The sequence below is a fragment of the Aphidius gifuensis genome, linkage group LG4 (assembly GCF_014905175.1).
Source record: "Aphidius gifuensis isolate YNYX2018 linkage group LG4, ASM1490517v1, whole genome shotgun sequence".
Lineage (NCBI taxonomy): Eukaryota > Metazoa > Arthropoda > Insecta > Hymenoptera > Braconidae > Aphidius > Aphidius gifuensis.
The window spans coordinates 10,142,608-10,160,155 of NC_057791.1; the positions used below are offsets into that span (position 1 = coordinate 10,142,608).

The following is a 17,548-nucleotide window of genomic DNA, read 5'->3' on the forward strand; positions in this document are numbered from 1 at the left end:
TCAAAAATTAAGGGTGGAGAAAGGGTTAAAAGGTACTTTTTTCAAAAATTGACTTAGAGCGATGAAATTAGGGCCAATACGTTCGTTGGAATTTGTAGTAATTAATATATGAGAGAATTAATTTTCACGGCGGAACCGTTCAACTACAAATTCTAATTTCTTTACTACAAATTAGCTAGGATTTTTCTGTATCTATATGATATTTTAGTTTAAATTTTGGTCTATAAACAAAAGAGTTACGCAATATTTTATTAAGGTATTATATGAGAGAATTATATTTCCCGGCAAAAAGGTTTAACTACAAATTTTAATTTATTTCACTACAAATTAGCTAGGATTTTTCCGTATCTATCTGTTATTTTAGTTATAATTTTGGTTTATAAATAAAAAAGTTCCCGAGTGGAAATCTGTTCAGGCTAGCTTGATTTGCCCCCAATCTTGATCAATACTTGATCAATGTTGCCTTAACTCAGGAAACCTCATCAAGTTTTGATCAAGATTTGATCAAGATGCTTTATTAAGGACAACCTGCTCAAGATAGGATCAAGAAAACTTTAACTCTTCTTGACTAAGGCCCTCTTGATCAAGATAGGATCAAGAAAACTTTAACTCGTCCGTGATAAGGCCGTCTTGATCCAAACTTGATCAAGAAAACTTTAACTCTTCTTGACCAAGGCCGTTTTGATCAAGATAGGATCAAGAAAACTTTAACACGTCCGTGATAAGGCCATCTTGATCCAAACTTGATCAAGAAAACTTTAACTCTTCTTGACCAAGGCCGTCTAGATCAAGATAGGATCAAGAAAACTTTAACACGTCCTTGATAAGGCCGTCTTGATCCAAACTTGATCAAGAAAACTTTAACTCTTCTTGACTAAGTCCGTCTTGATCAAGATAGGATCAAGAAAACTTTAACTCGTCTGTGATAAGGCCGTCTTGATCCAAACTTGATCACAAATTGATCAATAAATATTTATTTTGTTACTTGTTTTTTTGCAAATATATCTTGATCAAGATAGGATCAAGAAAACATTAACTTTTTAATTTATTATATATTATGTTCATTATTACGATTTTTTTTTTAAATATTGATAAAAGTTTTTTTACTAAGAAAAAAAATGCCAAACGTGGCCTAATAATGTCTCAAGACTGGTCTAAATATATAAGCTTCAAAAAATCGTACGGTACATCGTTTCCCTCCGTGGTCGAGCGGTCTAAAGCGTACCCGTTATCAACCTATACTTCGTCGGTTTGATTCTCGGTTACCGTGTATTAGAAAAAAAAAACTTTCGCGCCCGATAATTATCTAACTCTTCTCTATGACATCACACTTCATAATACAATAATAAAAAAAATGATAATTTGTAAATAATTTTTTTTTTTCAATTTTTCAATCAAGTTTTGATGAAATATCTTGATCAAATCTTGATCACGTTTAGCGTTACGTTCTTGATCAAGAATGGATTTGAAATCAATGTTGCCTGATCAAGTCTTGATCAAGACTTGATCTCAATTTCCACTCGGGTTACGCAATATTTTATTAAGGTATTTTATGAGAGAATTAATTTTCCCGCAAAAACGGTTCAACTACAAATTCTAATTTCTTCACTACAAATCAGCTAGGATTTTTCTGTATCGATCAGATATTTTAGTTATAATTTTGGTCTATAAATAAAAAAGTTATTAAGATTTTAATATTTTGGAATAAAAAATAAAATTTTTTTCCACTTTTTTGACGCTTTTTTTTGGGAAACTGGTTTAGTAAAAATTTTCTTATATTCTTTACGAGTTGCTTTTTTCTTATTATACTCGTAATTTTTTTTTTTTATTATAAACAAAAAAGTTATGCAATTTTAATATGATTATTGCTCCAATAAAAAAAATTTTTTTTTTTTGTCATCATTTTCCATCTTAAAATTAAATTTCGTTTACTACAAATTACTACAAGTTCTAAGAAAGCTATTAGACCTATTTATTACTATTTTTCTTTAATTTTCTACGAAAGTACATTTTAACTCTTTTTCCACCCTTAATTTTTGAACTACAAATTAAACCCTTTTCACTACAAATTACTACAAATTCCAACAAACGTATTGGCCCTAATTTCATCGCTCTAAGTCAATTTTTGAAGAAAGTACCTTTTAACCCTTTCTCCACCCTTAATTTTTGAACTACAAATTAAACCCTCTACACTACAAATTACTACAAATTAAGACCTTCAAAATGAACTTTACCAGAAGTTTCTACGATAATGTGGGGTGCTAGGTTCACGCAGCTATGGTAAACATAAAAACATATGGGGGACGTTCCAAAAAGCATTCGGAAACCCGCAGTCCAATTCACAGGGCATTACAATTTAGGGCTTTTTTTCACCACTCACGGCGCTTGTGAAGCTTTTGTATGTAAAATCTATATAAAAAAAAATTTTACAAGCGCCATCAGCGGTAAAAAAAAGCCCTAAATTGTAAAAAATTTGCCCTGTGAATTGGACTGCCGGAAGTTCAAGATTGTGATCATAGAAATATTTTGATACTTTGTTGTGGTAGACATGATTGTTTGTTCATGTATTTTTATAGGCACAAATCAATAAATTATTATTGTTTGATTATTAATAATAATTATGAAAATACTTTTCACAACCGTATTAAGTAACAAAAGCAAATGGCATATGCAATATGGCTGTTTTTGTTATTTACAATATCTACAGTAACCTCTAGTTACTTTTAAGTTTATTTTATCACTATATTTTTTCATCTACTGCGCCGGTCCGGGTTTCCGAGTGATTTTTGGAACGTCCCCTAGTATACTGCACTAACACTTTACCAGCTAAACACATACAGTTAAAGAACTTATATATATATGTGCGTGACTGCCCAGCGTCTACAGAAGCCTGACCCGACTTTGGTCAGTCGAGCGTTCAGACACGACTTCTGATTGCAGCGCTCCGAGCGCGAACGCGCCTTGGAGACCAATAACATAAAACTTGTATTCTCGGCAGTCCAAGGGTGCATTCCTTTAATAAAAATTTTTTTTTCGTTTTGCAATTTCGCCCTGTAATACCGACTAAAAACTAAAAACAGAAACAACGACAAAAGTGATAAATTTCTCTATGCAATATTCCAGGCTTTACAGTTTACGATAATGTGTGGTACGAGCTATGTGACAATAACAAACAATCACAACAAGTCAATTTTTCATTTATTTCAGTTTGATATTAACATTGAACAGTTATCCATCTAATAATTGGAAGCCAAAAAAAATAATGTCATGTGCCTGTACTGCCACTACAAGAAACAGCTTTTTCCTATAAAATTTTGGCCGGTATTACAGCCAATTCTAACCTCTTAGGACCCTAATTCTTATTTCTTAAGAATTATTTGTTCGACGCCACTGTTCTCTCCTCAAGTTTGCATAATATAAGCATGTGCATGATCATGCACATTGAAGTGGAAAAAAATAAATACACAAAAGAAAGCACCTAGAGTGACCGTCAGAAGGAGTTCACGAGGTATGTTATGCGCATGCGCGAACATTGACGCACACAGAGCAACTCAGAGACAAATTAGGGGGACGTTCCAAAAATCATTCGGAAACCCGGAAGGTCAAAATTGTGATCATAGAAAATTTTTGATATTTTGTTGTGGTAGACATGATTTTTTGTTCATGTATTTTTATAGCCGCAAAACAATAAATTATTATTGTTTAATTATTAATAATAATTATAAAAATACTTTTCACAACTGTAATAAGTAACAAAAGTAAATGGCATATGCAATATGGCTGTTTTTGTTGCTTACAATATCTACAGTAACCTCTAGTTACTTTTAAGTTTATTTTATCACTATATTTTTTCATCTACTGCGCCGGTCCGGGTTTCCGAGTGATTTTTGGAACGTCCCCTTTTTGCTGACTGCGCATTCAACTGCGCCTGCGCGACAATAAATAGGAAAAAAAATAAATACACAAAAGAAAGCACCTTCTAGTAAAGTGTAGTAAAGTGAGCAAGACCTAAAAGTTTCCGTTATGCCTATTGAAGGTCGAAATACTGTTATAAATGAGGTATTCATTATCTTCATATACTACTTGTGCTATTAATTGTGCTAATAACAAAACCTTAGGTTAGTTACAGTGATCTGTTGATTATTTTGTTTGATTTGGTTACAGATGCCAAATTTGACAAACGAAAATATATATATGAAAAATTCAAATAATGTAATAAAAAAAATAAAAAAAATTCGTGAAGATGGAATTGATAAACTTCAAGTAAGTGTGTGCATTGTATATTACATATATTTTGTATATTACAATATATTTGGTAAAATCTGGTAAATTTTTACAGGTCGTCAGCGATTTTGACCTTACAATGACCAAACAGCATGTCAATGGAAAAGATGTTTTAAGTAGTTTTGGTACGCATTCAAATTATTGTACTGGCTAATTATTGTACTCCAACTGATATTTATAAATGAAGATTCATTTAATCGCGATTCAATAAAATTATAGAAGTGTATTACAATACTTTTTTTTTATAATCTATAGGTATTTTTTATAGATGTAAACAACTACCACAGACCATTAAAGATTCATCGACAATTCTTTATCAAAAATACCGTCCAATAGAAGTAGATCCACATTTGGCCCTTGATGAAAAAATCAGGGCAATGGAAGATTGGATGCAAAAGACTGAAACTATGCTTCAAGGTATTGATTTTGACAAGTCTGAAATTAATGAAGTTGCTAAAATCTATGGAACATCTTTAAGAGATGGTACTATGCCTTTAATCCAGCGGCTTAATGTAGCAAACGTTCCAGTATTAGTATTTAGTGCTGGACTTGGTGACGTCGTAAAGGCTGTTCTTGAAAATCACAATATTCTGTTAGACAACGTAAAAATAATATCGAACTTCTTAAAATTTAAAAATAATAAAATAGATGGTTTTAAGAATGATCCATTAATTCATGTTTTCAATAAAAACGAAAAGGCATTGGATCCAGACTATTTTAAAGTACTCGAAGACAGGACTAATGTAATACTGATGGGAGATATGACTGGTGATGCTACGATGGCTGATGGAGTTAAATTAGCTGAAACGATTCTTAAAATTGGCTTTTTATATGATAATGTACGTACAAAAAAAATATATTCGTCTCAGTCCAGCTCTTTTCTTTTTTTCGGCCGAATCGCTTGGAAAATTTGATAAATGGTCGAATGAAAGACTAGATAGGAAAGACTAAATATCGAATGTAAATATTCTTCAAATCACTATAGATATTTTCTTTATACTATCACGGATTATTAGTTCTTTTTTTTTTTTTTTAGATTTTTTGGCCTCAAATACATTAAATATAAAGTTTTAATTATCAAATTTTCGCGTGTTTAGAAAAAGAAAAGAATCAACTAAAATATAAATGAAAATTTTAATTTCATGCTTTTCAAATTTCATAGGTCCAGCAGAAATTACCATCTTACATGGATGCGTTCGATATCGTACTGGTTGATGATCAGACGATGAATGTTGCGACCGATATTTTACAACAAATGCTGTAACGATATTTAAAGTTAATTTTTCTTTACAATCTTTGAAATTAATTTGTAATATAAAGTTTGGTCAAATGCACACACTTGTATTTTTGTTTCGAATTTATAAAATAAAGAAGATTTTATAAGTTATATCTTTATTTTTCTAAACTTATAATCTAATGCATGAAAAATATCAACACAAACCTAAAAATACGTAAGGTTTACCCATTTATTGAGTATAGCTCCGTTCCGACACGAGCTATTCGGTTATATAATTGTTTTCACCGTAATTAATTTCTGTCTTTATTGAAAAGAAAAAAAAAAAGGCTGATAGATCTGATAGGTTGTTAAAATCACCTGTAAACAATACGAAAAGATTAAGAGTTGAAATTTTTTTACCAGAAAATTTAACTGCCACCACTTAATTTCACAGTATCAATATCTACATCTCTTGGACCATTTCACAATACATGTCTAACGTTTTTAAATCACGTGTTTCTTAAGGAAGAGCAGATGAATAAAATTATGTTTTATCTTATGTATTATTTATTGAAACAAGTTTGATAGTTTTTTAAGAAAGTTTAGGCGGAGCAAGTCCATTATTTTGTGGATTAGAAACATGTTGCGTTTGTTCTGTTACTGATTGTAATAGTCTTGTTCTACGTCTCGTATAGTGCTGCCAGAGGAGAATTTGCTGATCATCAATAAATTTCGTGCATTGAGAGTTGACAACCTCACGTCTAAAATGTTCATACTGTAGCAAGTCGAGAAAATACAAACACATTGGATATTTTAGGTATTTAGCATATTCTGGCTCTTTCCAATAAACTAAATATTTAAGATAATTGATAAATGCTGAATCCTTAAAATATCCTCGTTGTGCCAAAACTAAAAATTTTTTTAAAATTAAATAACAGTATTTATTGTTATGAAATTCAACTAATTATAACATTTCGTTGTCGAATGATATGTTGCTTGTACTTACAATTTAGATAATTTGGATTGGCAAGACATTGTACGAATTCAAGCTCAACCTGAAAACGTAGACGCTGCTGGTCTTCAGTTTCCGAAGCACCTGCAAATACATACAAATAATAAAAATAACAAATTGTTTAATTCTTATAAATAATATATTACTAGTTTTTAATGATAAATATTAATACATATTATTGTCACAATAATATGTACAATATGATTTGAATTTGTTTATTTTGTCTTATTGAATAATTAATATTAAAATTAATGTTTAGTTTTATGATAAATCTAATATTAGTAATAGAATAAAATATTTAATCATAACGATTTGAACAATATAGATGTTGTTTACCATTCATTCCGATGGACGGAGGTCTTCGATCTTTTAATATTAAAGTATTTGAATCATCCAAACGATTCATATTTCGAAGTACTAGAAATATTCAATGAATGAATGTTTTGTTAGCCTGTTAAATGAAATTCAAAATTTTTAACCAGTGAACAAATTGATACGAAATGTGAAAGTTTTAAATATCGTATATTGAGAACTTACTTTTGATACAATAGCATGATCGAGTTATAATGCAAATAGATTATAATTGAATTCCAACGTTAAAAAATATTAACCACGTTGACTGTCCAAACTGTCCAAATGGTCAACACAGCATTCCCTGACTTTATTCTCTAATCTCTTGCTTCGAACCTTTGAAATTTGACTTGACGCAGTGATGAGGTGATGAATGATGCGAATGATGACTGATGGGCAATTGGGATTTGGGCAGTGTATGTACACAGTCGTCCTACATCCTGTACATCGGGACCCAGCACTATGGAAATAAAGTATGTACGTGTAAATCCGAGGTGGCTTTTTTTTATTACTAGACGCCAGTGTTGTAAATGATCGACTTTTGGGTTTAATACCGGTATGAAAGTATGAAACTCAGTAACGCTCCCTATGGCATTGCCAGATAACCAATTACCAGTAATCTACTGGTAGCTACCGGTAATTTTCGTTGGAAGTCTACTAGTAAGACCTACCAGTAGTCTACTGGTAGATAACTGGTAGGAACTACCGGTAATTCCTACGAGTAACCTACCAGTAATCTACTGGTAGGTCTTACTAGTAGATTACTGGTAAGTCTTTCCGGTATGTTCTACCAGTAATCGACCGGTAGATTACTAGAAGGACATACCGGAAAGACTTACCAATAATCTACCGGTAGTTTACTGGTAGTTTTTGCCAGTCAATTAATTCACAGTTTGAAAAATAATAAGTTGCTATTAAATGTATCAATATATGTTATATTACTTTTATATTACCAGAACTAAATCCATTGAATTTTTTTTTAATTTCAAATTTCATACAAACGAAATTAATGCAATTTATTTTAAGAAAGAAAATCTGAAAAAAAAGCTGAGGAAAAAAAAGTAGCAACAGATCTGGCCAGAAAAATTATGTTTTAGGCAACATTAATTCCTTAGCCACATTCTTTCCTTAGCTACTACTTTTCCTCAGACATATTTATCTTTTGCAAATTGAATAACATGTATTTTATTTATTAAATAAATAAATATATATAGAACAAGCAGTAGCTGAGAAAAATGTAGCAAAGGAATTAAAGTTGCTTACAAAATAAGTTTTCTGGCCACATCAATTTCTTAGCTACATCTTTTCCTTAGCTACTGCTTTTCCTTGGGATTTTTATTTATTTTAATCATAAAATGTAAATAAATTTTAATGTAAATTTATTTTTTTAAAATACAAATGTCCAAAGAAAAACAGTAGCTAGGAAAAAGATGTAGCTAAGGAATTGAGGTTGCCAAAAAATTATCTTTGAAGAAAGTGATGTTGCTAAGAATGTAATCCTTTGGCATTCTCAATTACTTAGCTACATTTTTCCCTTAGCTACTGCTTTTCCTTCGACATTTATATTTTTAAAAAATAAATTTACATGTTTTTTATTCATGAAATGAATAAAAATGTCCAAGGAAAAGCAGTAGCTAAGGAATTTAGGTTGCCAAAAAATTATCTTTGAAGAAAGTAATGTTGCTTAGAATGTAATTCTTTGGCGACCTCAATTCCTTAGCTACATTTTTCCCTTAGCGACTGCTTCTCCTTCGACATTAATATTTTAAAAAAATAAATTTACATGTATTTTATTCATAAATTAAATGAAAATGTCCAAGGAAAAGCAGTAGCTAGGAAAAAGATGTAGCTAAGGAATTGAGGTTGCCAAAAAATTATCTTCGAAGAAAGTAATGTTGCTTAGAATGTAATCTCTTGGCGACCTCAATTCCTTAGCTACATTGTTCCCTTATCTACTGCTTTTCCTTGGACATTTATATTTAACAAAAATGAATTTACATGTATTTTATTCATAAAATAAATAAAAATGTCCAAGGAAAAGCAGTAGTAGAAATGTACAACGATGGTTTTTGATTTGGTTTATCGCTCCCGTGTATTCTGCTTGTACGAGCAATGTACAAGCCATGTATACAATACTTGTACAAGACTCACACAAGACTTGTTGAAAGTTACAAGCATTGTACAACTCTCGCACAACGGTTGTAAGCAATGCTTGTACAATACTCGTACAATACCGGAATAAAAGCGGCTTCCAACGGTTCTCAACTTACTTACAATATTGCGTTTACTTATAAAAGACGGTTTTAAAAGCTTTTTACGATATTTACTATCATTTAAGCGTTAATATTTTTATATTAATAAATAAAAAAAAAATTGCTTTGATTGGGTATTTTATTTTTTTAATAAATAAAATACATGTAAATTTTTTTTTTAAAATACATGTAAATTTATTTTTTAAAAATACAAATGTCCAAGGAAAAGCAGTATCTAAGGAAAAGATGTACACGGAGAGAATTTTCCTTTTGATTTTCGATTAAAATACTTATATAATTCAGGGAGTATCACGAGTCCCCAGGACGTAAGACCATTCCTTTTATTTTTACGTGTAGAAACCAAAAGTTTACGGGAGTATCATGAAAAGTTATGAATGTCATCATAATAATTTATTTTTACGGGAGTTTCACGAAAAAATATTTGGAGCATTATATAAAATAGTGACAAATGCTCACCAAAAAATAATTTTAAGTTTTTTTCTAACAAATTGAAAAACCTTTAATTTTTACGGGAGTTTCACGTAAATTTCTAAGGGCTTAAGCTGAAAAATAAATAGATGTTAACGTGAAAATAAAAAATTTTTTTTTACAAAATTGAAAAACCTGCAATTTTTACAGGAGTTTCACGTAAATTTTCAAAGGCTGTAGCTAAAAAATAAAAAGACGTTCGCGTAAATATAAATTTTTTTTTTTCACAAAATTGAAATACCTGTAATTTTTACGGGAGTTTCACGTAAATTTCCAAAGACTTAAGCTGAAAAATAAATACATATTCACGTAAAAATAAAAAAATTTTTTTTTACAAAATCGAAAAACCTGCAATATTTACAGGAGTTCCACGTGAAATTTTGAGGACTTGCACTGAAAAAATAAATACATATTCACGTAAAAAAAATAATTTCCTTTAAAATTTAAAACTTTATTTAATAATTAATTATTAATTTTATTGATCAAAGAATTTTTAAATACATATAAAACATAAAGTAAATTTTTATGGCACGCTAACATATTTTTTTTTTTTTTTTAAATTTATGAACTATCACTTATTTAATTAACAGTTAAGTTACTTATAAATAGCTGTTCACATCAAAAATTAAATTTCAAAACTAATTTTTATAATAAATATTAGTTACGAAAGTTTTCTACAAAAAATACAATTAAATTATTGATCATGATATTTGAATTCATAGGTCAGTAACTCTTCAGTCTTAACAAACTCAAAATTCACTCTATTATTAATATTGATTATATATAAAATTAACAAACTTTTAAACTCATGTCCAAGTTTTCACAATATATGACGTACCAGTAAAACTACGAGAAATCTTAGTAATTACGCACCCTGACGTCAATTGTTTTTCTGAAAAACTTGTCCACTCGTATAACTGAGAAAAGACTTCATATGCCTGCATATGATAATCAAAAAAAATATCTTTCATTAACTTTCCAACAATAAAAAAACTATCTTCATCTGTTATGAAAATTGTTTTGACGATAAAAAATAAAGGACCTTCGTCAGAAGGTATCATCAAAATACAGTCAACAAATAACTCATGGCCTTCAAAAACAGCTTTATTTGAACAATAAACTTTGTCAGAATTTTTTATATTTGCTGGCAAAATATCTTGAAAGTCTTGATAATTTTGTAGCTCTATTAGCGAAAGTTCTTGAATTTCATATTTGTCATTTTCATTTGATGTGAGAGCTTTTAAAAATCGATTATTAAGAATCAGTTGATGTTTGATGGCGATCGTTCTAGTAATATTTAAGCGACTTGTTGTTGTTTTCGCTGTTTTCTTACCTTCTTGGTGTTTACTCTCGTAACTAGGGTTACCATATCTCCAGGAAACCAAATCAGAACATTTTCCTCCCACTCCAAAATTTCACCCCCTCCACCCATAAATTTATGTTTCAAGTTGATAATCATAACAATTCATTTATTTTAATTATATGTTATTTATTTATTCGTTTTTTTTTAATTATTCAGTAACTATTCATCACAATTACACGAACGATAAAAAAATTTTTTACAGTAGTCAATTTCTTTGTCTAAATTAATTCATTAAAAATTAATTGGTTAGCAAAATTCTTTCTTTAGGCATTTTTCTTATAGCTTTCATGTTGTTAAATTAAAAATATTTTAAACAAATTAAAAGCTATAGAAAAAATGGCTAAGGAAAGGATGTTGCTCACTAATTATATTTTGAAGGGAAAGGATGTGGCTTACCTATTAATTTTCAAAGAATTAATTTCGCTAAAGAAATTAATTGGCAAGCCACAAAATTTACAAAAAAATAATTTTACGAAAATAAAAGAAGGGTTGCCTAGGCTATAGAAATTTTTCATCGGGCCCCCTATACTCTATATGACGAAGTACATATACTGCACGCTATCTAAATTTTAATAATTAGAAGTATTCAAGAGTCCATCATAGATAGCGTAAATTCTATATTATATTTATTAAAAAAACTTTATAATAAAAAAAAATTTCAAAAATTGTAAACGAGTCTCAAAAATCAGGACATTTAACAAATCAGGACCGTATCAGGACAAGCCGTTCAAAATCAGGACATGTCCTGCTAAATCAGGACGCATGGTAACCCTACTCGTAACGCATCGCGCAAAATTTCCAAAATGGCCCGCACGTGGCAAAGACTGTTGGGTAATGAATTAATAGGTGATGCTTGGGTTTGAAACTGAACGGAAATAAATTTTGCAATGATTTAAGATAGTCAGCTATTTGTTCACGAAGAAAAATGACAATGTTAACTTCTAAACATGGACTTACAAGCATTTCGACAAGTTCATGTAATTGTATTAATAGTTCCCAATGAATATTTCCACGTGGTATTGAAGACCCGAGTATTGTTGGGATATGTCGAATTAGGCATAGCATTTCAGAAGAGGACATTTTTATTTTTTTGCGAATCACATGTTTTTCTAAAATTTGTGTCGGTTTATTTTTTGCATTTCCATAATTAAAACCGGAAATATATTCATTCAAATTTTTAAGAGTGATAAACTTGTCAACTTTAATAAATTGATATAAAATAAGACCTAAATCGTACTGACAGATACCCTCAAACAAATCGTGCATGACATCGACTACAATATTTTTCGTTATATGAAAGTCATTCAAGTTATGAAAAGCACATTGCTTGTTAATTCCTGTTAATTTAGGATTGCCTACTAACAAATCTTTTTCGTAGCTTGCTTCAGTTCTCATTACGCACTCAGATTCATAAAATACAGTATTAATATTTTTACGCCTAATATAGCAAAATCTACAGAAATGAGTTGCATTAAAATTTTCAACCATTCCAAAAAGTGATTGAATCCCCAAATTGTCACCTAAAATTAATGCCAGTTTGAAATAAATAGTTTTTTTTTCTCCAAGAAAATCAAATTCAATTCCATGTTCTTCGAGGTAATTCAATTCATTAATAGCTTTCGAAAATACAATACTATCATCGAATGTTTTCTGATCGAGACTATGAAATAAATTAAACAAAAAGATATTTTCTACTTTTGATAATAAATTAGGTGGTAAACATGCGACAGATATATAAATGCCACCACACTTAGCAATTTCAGCATGACTACACATAGGATTATTATTTTCGTAATCATCATAATACATAAATAACGGTAAAACCAGTTTTCCAGAAAAATTTTTGGTTAAATTTTTCCAAAGAGGACTTTGTATAATGTTGAAAATGATATCTGTACTTTTATTTAAATGATCTATATATTGTAGTGTTTTTTCCAAGTGCCCAGAAATTTCGAAAAAATTTTTCAACACATGTCGTATCGGAATGAATTGAGTGGTGACAGGGAGTAATTTTAAAATAGGGGTTTGTTTTTGACGAACATAGTTTTGGCGCTGCCATAAGGTATAATGCTCGGGCCGAATAAACGTTTCTTGCTTACCAAATTGTTTGAAGCAAAGCCATTCAGATTGAATAGTTGAAAATTTAGCACGATATTTATCAAGAACATTGCTTATTTTTCCGGAACACACTTGGTTGCTGTTACTTAATGCAATCTCTTCCTGAATATCTTTTTCTATGTCATCAATAGTAGTTTTAAATCTTATCAACATCATGAATAATTTCTCCCACGCGAACTCGAGATACATCAGGAAAGCTATGTAATTGAGATGCAAATAGAATATGTTGATCGACTTTTTTACTAATCAAATTTTGAGGACAGCTATCTATCACTGGTGTTTGTAAACAATCTGAATTATCGATTTCTGAATTTTTAAGTTCATTATGCTCGGAAAATTCAACAGTTTTACATTCTAATTGGTTTTGACTGATTTGAGAATTTATATTTTGAATTGAATTTGAAGCGGACACATCAGCTGATAATTGACTACTTTGTGAATTTACATTTTGAATTAAATTTGAAGCAGAGACATCAGTTGATAAAATTACAGAACTTTCGCTAATAACAGGCATCGAAACATTTTCATTTGAAACATTTGTTAATTTACATCCATGCTGTTTATTTACGTGTCGGCGAAAAGTATCATAACAGGCATATGTTTTAGCACAAATCAAGTTAGTATCAAGAGATTTATAACCACATGAGAATGAATTTATATGTTTATGAAATGTAAGAGTATGCTTGATAAACTCTTTATTATTGTTACTAGTAAACTCACATTTAGAACATTGAAACATTTTTTATATTGGATAAAAACAATATTACATATAAAATATTTAAATTAAATAGTATTTAAAAGAGATTTTGAAAATGCCGTCAAATTTTTATGAAAAAAAAATTAATTTAAATATTTTAAATTACATATAAAATATTTAAATTAAATAGTATTTAAAAGAGATTTTGAAAATGCCGTCAAATTTTTATGAAAAAAAAAAATTTAAAAAAAAATATTAAAATTCATAGTGGTGGGTTGGCAATATTATTAGCAGCATTTATTTTTTCATTGATGTTGTGATTCAATGTAACGACTGCTTGAGTTAAACGATCTTTCGTGGTTATTTGGTATCCAGCAGTTTGTAAAAACGACCAAATTATGTTTGCACGTAATGGATACTTACAATCTAATACCCAGAAAATTTGAAAGCACAGATTAAGTGCTTCTAGTGGAGAACTTACAGGATATATGATTTCATTGACAAAAACATAAGACGATTCAACAGCATCCAAAGGGCCGACAAACGCGATTGTTGGTTGGAAGCTCAATCCTGAAGATTTTAATAATCTTTGATGTTCTTGAACGCATGAATTGAAATTTGTAGGGTCCTGAAAAAGATAAAAGCCACGATTCTTTGATTGATAACTCGAACTCTGTTACTCCATGGAAAAGCAGTAGCTAAGGAAAAGATGTAGCTAAGGAATTAATGTGACTAAGGAATTATTTCCTTGAAACATAATTTTTTGGCAACATTAATTCCTTAGTCACATTAATTCCTTATAGCTACATCTTTTCCTTAGCTACTGCTTTTTCTTGGACATTTGTATTTTTAAAAAATAAATTTACATGTATTTTAAAAAAAAAATTTACATGTATTTTATTTATTAAAAAAATAAAATACCCAATCAAAGCAATTTTTTTTTTATTTATTAATATAAAAATATTAACGCTTAAATGATAGTAAATATCGTAAAAAGCTTTTAAAACCGTCTTTTATAAGTAAACGCAATATTGTAAGTAAGTTGAGAACCGTTGGAAGCCGCCTTTATTCCGGTATTGTACGAGTATTGTACAAGCATTGCTTACAACCGTTGTGCGAGAGTTGTACAATGCTTGTAACTTTCAACAAGTCTTGTGTGAGTCTTGTACAAGTATTGTATACATGGCTTGTACATTGCTCGTACAAGCAGAATACACGGGAGCGATAAACCAAATCAAAAACCATCGTTGTACATGGGGCATTCTGAGTCACTTCAGCTGGTCATCTGCCTGACCCTCACGGATTGAGTTGAAAATTTTTTTATATGTTGTTTTTGGCTTTTTATGCAGCCTGAATTTTTTCGGAAATTTTATGACGTATTTTAGCCGGTAAAGTCGAGTGTTTTAATGTTAATTCTCTTCTTTCATAAAAAAAGCCCCAATTTAAATACATGAAATTTTTTCCATAAAATAAGATACTCAATCCACGTATATTTAATTAAAAATTAGAGTGGGCCGAGACGTTTATATGCTTTTTTTTTTTTTTAAAAAATTTTTTTTTTTCAAAATATTTTGAAAAAAAAAAAAAAAATTAAATTTTTTATACAAAAAAATAAAACAAAATTAAAACATATCTTGGTAAAATTTCATTTTCGGCATATTTTGAAACTTAAAAGTGGAAAATTTCACGAACATTTCGTTAAAAATTAAAATTGAAACATTAAAACACTCGACTTTACCGGCTAAAATACGTCATAAAATTTCCGAAAAAATTCAGGCTGCATAAAAAGCCAAAAACAATGTATAAAAAAATTTTCAACTCAATCCGAGAGGGTCAGGCAGATGACCAGCTGAAGTGACTCAGAATGCCCCACATACATTGTACAAGCCTTGTAACCACGCTCGTACAAGGCTTGAACGAGTATTGTAATCGATCTCAGTGATTCAGTCTGTTAACACAGCCTTGTACAAGACTTGTTCAAACCTTGTATACAAGTATCGTTCAAGCCACGTCTACAAGGCTTGAATAAGCCATGTGTTTTTGGACAAAACAAGCCTTGAACAAGTCTGTTTCACATGGGACAATTCCGTCAGGGAATGGCGGAGTAATGGCGGAGAAATTTTCTACCAGGGTGGCTACTGCTTTTCTTTGGACATTTTTATTTTTTAAAAATTAAATCACATGTATTTTATTCAATAAATTAAAAAAAATTCTAAAGAAAAGCAGTAGCTAAGGAATTAATGTTTTAAGCAACATCAATTCCTTAGCCACATTCTTTTCCGAGCTACTACATTTCGTTAGACATTTTCAAAAAAATTACTTGTATTTTATTAAATAAATGAATATATATATAGGACAAGCAGTAGCTAAGGAGAAAATGTAGCTCAAGAATCAATGTGGCTCAGCTTAGCTACATCTTTTTCTAGGACATTTTTGTTTTAAAAAATATAAATTTTCTCAGCTGCATATATACTTTAGCTGTATGCCGTAAAATATTAATTTATTCAATAATATAATTACAAGCAAGCGTGTTATTTATTACAGCAAATACTCTAATGCTGAGGCTTTCGGGTTTATCAAAATAATTTACCAGTAATCTACCAGTAGACTACTGGTAGTTCTTACCAGTAATTTTCTACTGGAATTCTACTGGTAGATTACTGGTAGTTCCTACGAGTAATTTGTAACTGAAATTTTACTAGTAGATTACTGGTAGTTCCTACCGGTAGTATTTACCAGTAGAATTCCAGTAATATACTGGTTTGAAATTACTGGTAGGAGCTACCAGTTACCTACCAGTAGTAGTTGCCGGTAAGCTACCAGTAGATTACCGGTAGCAAATCGTCCTACCAGTTGTGGTTATCTGGGATGTCGGCAATTCTACGATATCCGTGGCGACAAAATGTGACAGCTGAAATTACAACGTTTTTTCCAGTTTTTTCGAGAAAAAAATAATGGCCGCAACAGAATTTCGATATTTCGAATACTTTTCGAGATATTGAGGGCCCAAGATATCGAATTTTTTTTTTTTTTGTTATTTTTTTTATAAATAAATGGTATATAAAAAAATTAACTTTAAGCTCAATTTCAATAGTATTTTTTATGAGGAATAATATGGATTAAACAGAAATATCGTATCTTTAATATTTTTCGAGATATTAACCTTTGAAAGTGAAAAATATCGAAATATGATTTATGCTAAGTAATGTAGCTAAGTAAAAGATGTAGCTAAGTTAAATATGTATCTAAGTAAAATATTTAGCTAAGTAAAAAATTAAGTTGGTGAAATTATGTAGGTATTGTGTGTTGGGCTAAAATTGAGACTACGTAAAATATCTAGCTAAGTAAAATATGTAGCTAAGTAAAATATCTAGCTAAGTAAAAGATGTAGCTAAGTTAAATATTTAGCTAAGTAAAAGTTCTAGCTAAGTAAAATATTTAACTGAGTAAAAAATTAAGCTGGTGACATTATGTAGGTATTGTGTGTTTGGCTAAAATTGATACTACGTAAAATATCTAGCTAAGTGAAATATTTAGCTAAGTAAAAGATGTAGCTAAATAAAATTTTCAGCTACGTAAAAAATGTAGCGACTAATCATTTTTCTTTATCCAAGTCCAAGTATAACTATGAAATCTAGTTTTTTCTGGTGACATTTCGTTATTTTATTAATATATCGATATTTTGAATTTTCAATGATTTATATTTCAAAAACTATTAGAGATATTGGATTCCTATCATAACCATTGTTTTCCTCGTAAAAAATAC

At 29.8% G+C, this 17,548-nt stretch overlaps 2 protein-coding genes across 3 annotated transcripts; one reads left to right on the plus strand and one right to left on the minus strand.

Moving 5' to 3' along the window:
• Window positions 1-3,934: 3,934 nt before the first annotated feature.
• On the plus strand, window positions 3,935-5,888 carry LOC122855013 (7-methylguanosine phosphate-specific 5'-nucleotidase). 2 transcript variants are annotated; one of them, XM_044156105.1, is made up of 6 exons: window positions 3,935-4,059; window positions 4,165-4,263; window positions 4,340-4,409; window positions 4,540-4,886; window positions 4,983-5,123; window positions 5,447-5,888. In XM_044156105.1, exons 1-6 carry the CDS (start codon window positions 4,024-4,026, stop codon window positions 5,546-5,548), a joined length of 795 nt encoding a protein of 264 aa, XP_044012040.1. In that variant the 5' UTR covers window positions 3,935-4,023; the 3' UTR covers window positions 5,549-5,888. The 2 variants fall into 2 exon arrangements, with proteins under 2 accessions (XP_044012040.1, XP_044012039.1); XM_044156104.1 differs by having other exon boundaries at window positions 4,540-5,123.
• Window positions 5,889-6,044: 156 nt separating this feature from the next.
• LOC122855014 (mediator of RNA polymerase II transcription subunit 31) lies at window positions 6,045-7,391 on the minus strand. Its single transcript, XM_044156107.1, has 4 exons — window positions 7,050-7,391; window positions 6,849-6,963; window positions 6,507-6,596; window positions 6,045-6,409 (listed from the first exon to the last, which is right to left on the minus strand). Exons 2-4 carry the CDS (start codon window positions 6,916-6,918, stop codon window positions 6,093-6,095), a joined length of 477 nt encoding a protein of 158 aa, XP_044012042.1. The 5' UTR covers window positions 6,919-6,963; window positions 7,050-7,391; the 3' UTR covers window positions 6,045-6,092.
• Window positions 7,392-17,548: the final 10,157 nt, after the last annotated feature.

What these genes read in the sequence shown, in the direction of transcription:
- LOC122855014 (XM_044156107.1), bottom strand. Translation starts at nt 6,918, where the DNA reads ATGAATCGTTTGGATGATTCAAATACTTTAATATTAAAAGATCGAAGA. An exon ending in TCCGTCCATCGGAATGAATG is followed by an intron (nt 6,597 to 6,848) that starts GTAAACAACATC and finishes ATGTATTTGCAG; the next exon opens with GTGCTTCGGAAACTGAAGAC. An exon ending in CAATCCAAATTATCTAAATT is followed by an intron (nt 6,410 to 6,506) that starts GTAAGTACAAGC and finishes AAAAATTTTTAG; the next exon opens with TTTTGGCACAACGAGGATAT.
- LOC122855013 (XM_044156104.1), top strand. Translation starts at nt 4,024, where the DNA reads ATGCCTATTGAAGGTCGAAATACTGTTATAAATGAG. An exon ending in ATGGAATTGATAAACTTCAA is followed by an intron (nt 4,264 to 4,339) that starts GTAAGTGTGTGC and finishes AAATTTTTACAG; the next exon opens with GTCGTCAGCGATTTTGACCT. An exon ending in AGATGTTTTAAGTAGTTTTG is followed by an intron (nt 4,410 to 4,539) that starts GTACGCATTCAA and finishes TATAATCTATAG; the next exon opens with GTATTTTTTATAGATGTAAA.